General features: G+C 35.8%; 2 protein-coding genes across 4 annotated transcripts in view; one reads left to right on the top strand and one right to left on the bottom strand.

The window, feature by feature from the left end:
• The window catches only part of MEE13 (myosin heavy chain-like protein), a 6,660-nt gene extending 3,104 nt beyond the window's left edge, over positions 1-3,556 (top strand). For all 3 annotated transcript variants that reach the window (XM_021422106.2, XM_021422037.1, XM_021422184.2), the window contains exons 11-17: positions 57-308; positions 886-963; positions 1,050-1,160; positions 1,626-1,696; positions 2,105-2,293; positions 2,455-2,548; positions 2,873-3,556. In XM_021422106.2, coding sequence (XP_021277781.1) covers positions 57-308; positions 886-963; positions 1,050-1,160; positions 1,626-1,696; positions 2,105-2,293; positions 2,455-2,548; positions 2,873-3,181 — 1,104 coding nt within the window. In that variant the 3' untranslated portion in view covers positions 3,182-3,556. The remainder of the gene's footprint in view (positions 1-56; positions 309-885; positions 964-1,049; positions 1,161-1,625; positions 1,697-2,104; positions 2,294-2,454; positions 2,549-2,872) is intronic.
• A 635-nt stretch (positions 3,557-4,191) lies between these two features.
• WLIM1 (GATA type zinc finger transcription factor family protein) lies at positions 4,192-6,058 on the bottom strand. Its single transcript, XM_021422507.1, has 5 exons — positions 5,661-6,058; positions 5,168-5,264; positions 5,025-5,068; positions 4,810-4,893; positions 4,192-4,700 (listed from the first exon to the last, which is right to left on the bottom strand). The coding sequence occupies exons 1-5, from the start codon at positions 5,796-5,798 to the stop codon at positions 4,473-4,475; spliced, it is 591 nt and encodes a 196-aa protein (XP_021278182.1). The 5' UTR covers positions 5,799-6,058; the 3' UTR covers positions 4,192-4,472.
• Positions 6,059-6,680: the final 622 nt, after the last annotated feature.

The following is a 6,680-nucleotide window of genomic DNA, read 5'->3' as shown; positions in this document are numbered from 1 at the left end:
TTCTTTTTATAATCTTTTTCTTTGGCTAAATCCTTGACCTTTTGATTTGTATGCAGATCTCTTCAGACAAAATGATTGTGAATAGGGTCACAGAATTACGGCATTACCATTCTCAGCATAGAACTGAAATCATGAAGTTACTTGATATGGAAAGATCACATATCAAAAGATTTGTTGATGTAGTAGAAGAAAAATTTAGGCAATTTGATGCCAAAGGGCAAAATGTGCAGAGTCATCTCAAACCAGGTGAATGTGAGTGTGGAGATGTATATATGAGTGCTGATGCTGAAGCTGAGTCTGTATCTGAGGTTTGTTACTTAGAGGCTAATGTGGCACAATTGCTTGTTTGTTCTCTCTCTCTTTCTCTCATTTATGTCAAAATCTAGTGCCGTCTTTTCTGCTGATGGCTTTGCATATAGAAGTTTTATTAGAGAAGTATCCTTGGTTGGGTAAATCCTGTTGTTCTAAAATGAGTTATGTAAAGCTGAAAGAAATGGAAGTATTTTTGGATCTTTTTTTTATTTTTTTTTTATTTTGGTGTTCAGTTTTGACTATTGGCTCTGTTGTCTTTTGATGCTAAAGCTTTTAATTTGAAAGATCTATTTTTCTGGAATAGCAAGTGCTAGACTAATTTGATAAAAGATATTTGAAGCAAAAGGAACTTTGTCTTACTGAAGTTATGAAAAGGGTTAGATCAACCTGCTATGTTCAAATCCATGTCATTTCAATGTGAAAACTTTGGCTGATAAAAAATTGTACATATTTGTAAGTATTCATGTTAGGGACACATTTGGATTTTAGCAAGTTGGCTGTAGTATTGATTACTGCCCTTCTACCATGTAGTTTCAAGCTGTAATTTCTATTTATCTCCCTTATCTTTTGTAGAGGGATATGGTGGACTTAAATATTGCTGAGAGAAAAGGTGATACCTCAGAAGCCCTTGCACAGGCATTACAAGAAAAGGTTTTGAACATTTGTTATGTCTTGTTATTGTCTGGTTTCTGTTAATTTATACATTTTGTTTTCTCAGCCTTGGGTTCTTTTGGCAGGTGGCTGCGCTGCTGCTTTTATCACAGCAGGAAGAGAGACATTTACTGGAGAGAAATGTTCATGCAGCTCTTCAGAAAAAAATAGAGGAGCTTCAGAGAAATTTGCTTCAAGTAACTTTCTTGGCTTAACTCGAGACGGATGCACATTTTATTTTTATTGACTATTTGTTGCAGCACATAAATTGATGATCATTTTGCCTTCATGTCAGTTACTATCCATAACTGTTGGTTCATGCTTTGAGGCCTTAGACTACATTTATGTATTTGAGGTCTACTTTGCTTAGGTCGAGTCTCAGAAACCCTTTTGCTTTTTAAATTTTAAACTTGATAAGTTTCAAGTGACACTATCTGTCGAAGACTTCAAGCATTGTGTTACTATTCCTTGTTGGTTGGGAACAAGAAGAGCAAGTCTCCTTCTTTTGTCCAGACCTCCAACATTGATTTGTAGTTTGATTTACTATTGTTTACATGATGTATGCTGTCCTTACTATTTTGTTGAATGGCTTCTATTTTTAGTAGAATGGTATCCTTTGATAAAACATAATGAAGTTCTAAGAACTTTGTTGGTCTACTCAGGTTACAAATGAAAAGGTGAAGGCTCTCTTGGAGTTGGCACAGTTAAAACGGAAGTATCAGTTACTGCAAGAGTAAGATTTCCTCTGTGTCATGACACTATTTTGTTAAGTTTTTTTTTTATTAGTATTATTTATATATTTTTTATGTTCTTGTGAATAGCTCCAAGTTGGAACCTATATAGTATGTCATTATATGGCTTATCTCGAGTCAAAGAATGTTCTAGATAAGGAATGGATTGCCATGTTTTTTTATTTTATACAAATTATTATTCCAAAGAATGGAGAAATATGGCCAAATTCCTCTTCTTGTGCCTTCTTTAATCATATATTTGAAGGTCTTAACTTTGCACCCCCTTGTTTTTTTATCTCTGTTTCCTGATTGTTTGCATTATGTGCATCTATGCTTCTAATGATCGTTGACTTGCTTATGGTGTCTAAATTGTGTATTCGGCTAATTAGAAGGTTACACACCTATCACAGGAAAATCAGTAATGAGATGAAACAAGGCAATGTTTTGGCTGAAGCTGCAAACAGAAGAATTATTACTTATGAAAGAGATGGAAGGCTAAGAAATCTGCTAAAGAAAACATATCTTAGACGCTGGGTTGGTGCAATAGATGCAAGGGAAAGTGAAGCTGAAGCTCAGCCAAGTAGCATGGATTTTGCTAGGTATCTAAATATGCTGTCTATATTTTAATTGCATGGCCTGTAATACCTGACTGTAGATAGATGGTTCTTATGCATGTGAGATGTCCTTTGTTCTCTATACCAACCTTTCAGTAGAAAATAATTCCTTTGTGCATTATGTTATTACCTCTCCTTTTTCCCAGGATGAGGATTGAAAATGCTACACTTAAGGAGAGTATGGAGAGTATGGATCACCTGACTTCAACAGTTCGTAGACTGCGTCTTTCGCTTCTTAAGGTAATCTTCCAAGGTGTTGGATTGGCTGTTTTTGCTTCAGACTTAGGTGTGGTTGTGTGATGTTCTAGAATGTTTTAGATGCTTGGGTTTGATTAGTGATTTATGAAAAATTTGTTGAGGTTTTAGTGAGTTTAAGATATAAATATTTAATTGTTATTATTATCATACTGTTAAAGTAATATAATGTATTCTCACTATTATGTTCTGTCATTATGAAATTTCTTATGCAATTTTCCCATGGGAAGCTAAGTTGTGTTAGTAGTATCTTTTGTATTTCTTGTTTGAAACAAATGACCCAAGACTTAGTTGTATTCTGGTTTTTAGGTAACGGAGTCAATTACTTCTGAAGGTGCAGATAGTAGTTCATCAGAAGCTCTTGATGAGATTGTTACAGAGGCAAAACTTGTGAAGACTGCCCTAGGCAGCTTCCTGCCGGTTAGTTGGTCAGCTGAGGGAGATGGTGAATTAATTCGAGAAAATATGGGCAGTGAGGCGGGTAATATTTTTGAGGATTCGAGGAGTGAGAAAATAGATTCAGTTTCCGCTGCAGGGTTTGAGATGGTGGATCTACTGATACTTGCTGCTCAGATATTAAAGGAAAGAACCAGAACTGACTCTTTAAGTGGAAGCTGATATTATTCATGTTCATTTTCCAACCTTGGTTTCAGCTGATACTTGTGGTGCCTTGTATAGAAGAACAGCCCCATCAATGGGTATCTTAGGAGAGGTTGCAAAACAAAGGTTCCGTTTCAGCGCTGCATTGGGAGGGGAAAGATAACGAAAATTTGTTCTTCATAGGGGGAATTTCAACATCTGTGCCTGTGCGGCTGAGGAAGTCCATGACTTGTCAAAGATTAATTTATTTGTAGTTATTAATGATGTAAAAGGGTGTTCTCATCAGAGAGTGGAGAGCAGCATTCTCCCTTCTCCCCATACCATACCATACCATACCATGCATCTCTGTAATTAATCTGTTGCTTACATTATGTACAGTGATTTGTTGATTGCCTTTAAGACCATATTGTGGCAAAGAAGCCGAATTAACAAATGAGTGTACACTCCCTCCTTGGAAAAAATCAAGAAGGTCCGCCGCTGAAATGGCACTCCAATACTCTCATCAGGGCCCACACTCTTATGGGTCTATAACTGTGATATACATCGAATTAAATACTTAATGAGGATTTCTTTTTCAAAGCATCAATGGGTCGGATTAATTTTAATAAAAACACAGTGCAAAGCTGTGAACATGTTATCAGATTTCATGATACTTATTCAATTAATCTAGTTAACATTTGCGTTACCTTTTTTAATATATCTTATCAGTATCTCTTTTGGATAACAAGTGTTTCTTAATTGGTTTGTTGCCTTGTAGTAATCATTTCCGGAGTCCTCACTTTGTAAGCAATTATAGTTGCTTTTATGATGATGTCCACCTTCTTTTCCATTTTTTTGTTTCTTTGTTTTTATTACTTGCCTTTGTGATCTTCATTGTTGAAATAGTCGTGATGGATTAATATGACTTTTCACAAGCGAAAGATTTCACTGCCAGCAGCGACATCCGGGGTTTGGTCAAAGACAATAGTCATGATTTTCATTTAGCAGTAGTTAAAAACCAGCAAAGGAAGAGAGAGGCACATACCAAGTTTCGAGCCACATAAATCTTTTCTTTACTCTCAAGCAAATGCCGAAACAAACCATATGACTATTTCTTATTTTCGAAAGCTCACTCCACTTAGGAAAATAACCCAATGGCACATTATGAAAATCTCCATCTTGCAAGGGAGGTTGTGAACTAGTAGTAGGAAAGAAGAAAAAAAAAAAGAAAACAAAAACCCATAGGAGAAACGGACACAGCAACGACATGGATGGTCGGAGAGGCATAAGAGTAATGGAAATAAGAGGGAGTTGAATTCCGGCAGTAAAACTATGATTCAGCAGCAATTTCCATGGACGTAAGGTTCTCATTCATTGGGGTTTTCTCGCGGTCACTCTCCAGCTGGCTGTAGTTTCCTTTCTCCTTGAAGAGTTGGATGTGGTGATGTTTACAGTAGAGTTTTCCTTCATGCGCAATGTAGTTTGATGGACTAATGGTACAACCTCCATGGGTGCACTTGAAGCAGCTCTTGTGGTGTGGTGTCCCATTCACCGTAACCTTGAGGAACATGAATCATACTCAAATTTCTTTTCCTTTTTTTTTTTTTGGGCTCAATTATACACAAATTGGCATACATTGTCCAATCCAAAAAATTAATGGTTCTTACCTTCTCAATTGGATAGACAGTCTTATTGCATCCTACACATTTTTCTCTGGTGCCACCGAACAAGTTCACGACTTTCTGTGCATTCTGTTGGATCCAATTCAATACCAATCAATGGCAAGATTTATGGTAAACTTGGGGAAAAAAAAATCAGAAAGTGGTTGATATATATATATATATATATGGCTAATGTGGTGTCAATAGTTTCCAAGAATTACCTCATTTTCTATATGTTTTTCAGGTTTGACAATCTTTGGTGTTCCTGAAAGAATTTATTGAGGAAGGAAATGATAGCAGACCGTTTAATAGAGTGATATAGTAATAAATGGTGGTTAAACAGAAATTCACATTTATTTTTTACCTTCAAAACTCTTGTCCAGACTGCCAGTTCTCTTGAAGAGTTGATCATAGTGAGGCCTGCAGTATAGCACTCCTTCGAAAGAGTTGTAGTTGCTAAGCTGCAAAAGTTTTTTTTAAAAAAAACGTTATCTTCAGAAATAGGGCATGGATGGGATATTTCCATTTGGATCTTACCATAATAAACCTTTGCATTATCTTCCTCACCTACTCTGTAAATTTACCTTTTAATTTCCTTGTAAAACAATCTCTCCTACCTCATCATTACATATCTAGAAGAGTTTCTTCATTGTTTTCCCTCAAAATCCTTATGGCATCTACAAGACTTGCTGTAGTTCATCACTTTGAGGAAGAAGAAGAAGAAGGAGAAGAAGAACCATTTACATTTTCATAGCAACTAAGATTACGTGTTATCTTGCCATGCAGACAATGGAACTTGATTAAAATGTAGCTTTCAAAGTCCCCAGAAATATTGAAATTGTGGATGATAAAGTTACCTTGAGAGTACCCTTGCAATGGTGGCATCTGAAGCAAGCCTTGTGGAAAACCCGGTTATCTGCTGTCAGCTTATCAACCAAGTAGACAGTTTTGTCGCATGCCATGCATTTCTGTTGAGTCCCTGCAAATGTCGCCATTTTTCTGCTTCCAAGGCTATATATCAAACACACTACTAACCTTTGGGGAAGAGCAAGAACCGAAAGGCAAAGACAGTAAACCTCGTTATTACTTTTGATTATTTTCTTCCTGAACCGATTTTCATTTACTGGTTCCTCCTTTCCTCTCTTGTTCTTCAATTAGATTCCCTCCTTGTAGGCGTTTATTAATAGTTAAAATGGTAACAAAAACCAATGGGGAGAAGGAGGCGTGGGCTGCAGTGAATTGCGGGCAACACATTAAAGCAGATTTATAGATGGTTGATAGGAATGACCTGGCCACTTTTGCTATCATTTTGTCCGTCTTTAAAGCAATTCCCTACCATCTAATGCTGTACACTAACATTTTCCTTTACATTTCAATCTGTAATTTTCAGTTTTTTTTCCCAAGAAAATTGATCCCAGTAAGCAAATTTTGCCTTCATCTCATACTGTATTCTTTTTTAAAGTAAAATGAATAAAATTAGCAATAATTGACAGTTAAATTAGTAACTAAAATTGTTCACATATTATTATTTTCTTACAGGCAAAATTAGATAAAGTGAAAGGTCGTATGTAACTGGAATTGCAAAGATCAGTCAAAATGGTTTTTATTTTTAGTATAGGTTAATTTACTTATGTTTTGTTAACTAATCATTAGTTATAGATTAGAAATGATAGAAAATGGAAATTTAGGAAGAAACCCAAGAGGCCAAATTGGATTCCCTCTAAAGTGAAAATATTTTTTGGGTCAAGATGATATGCTAATGAAGTTGTTGCATGTTGAAGTAATCAAATGGATTTAAAGTAAAAGTGAAAAAGGGGAGTTGGAAACTTATGTTGATGTTTTAGGTAGATCAACAAGGGCAGTCTGCCTTTTTTTTT

Source organism: Theobroma umbraticum, unplaced genomic scaffold, assembly GCF_002168275.2.
Source record: "Theobroma umbraticum cultivar Fairchild unplaced genomic scaffold, ASM216827v3 scaffold_30.0, whole genome shotgun sequence".
Taxonomy (NCBI): Eukaryota; Viridiplantae; Streptophyta; class Magnoliopsida; order Malvales; family Malvaceae; genus Theobroma; species Theobroma umbraticum.
Note: the sequence above shows the minus strand (reverse complement) of the source record. Positions and strands in the feature narration are given on the sequence as shown.

Excerpts from the sequence above, each read along its gene's own strand:
- WLIM1 (XM_021422507.1), bottom strand. The coding sequence starts at position 5,798 with ATGGCGACATTTGCAGGGACTCAACAGAAATGCATGGCATGCGACAAA. Across the intron at positions 5,069-5,167 it reads TCTGGACAAGAGTTTTGAAG|GAACACCAAAGATTGTCAAA; the intron begins GTAAAAAATAAA and ends AAATTCTTTCAG. Across the intron at positions 4,894-5,024 it reads AAAAACATATAGAAAATGAG|AATGCACAGAAAGTCGTGAA; the intron begins GTAATTCTTGGA and ends TGGATCCAACAG.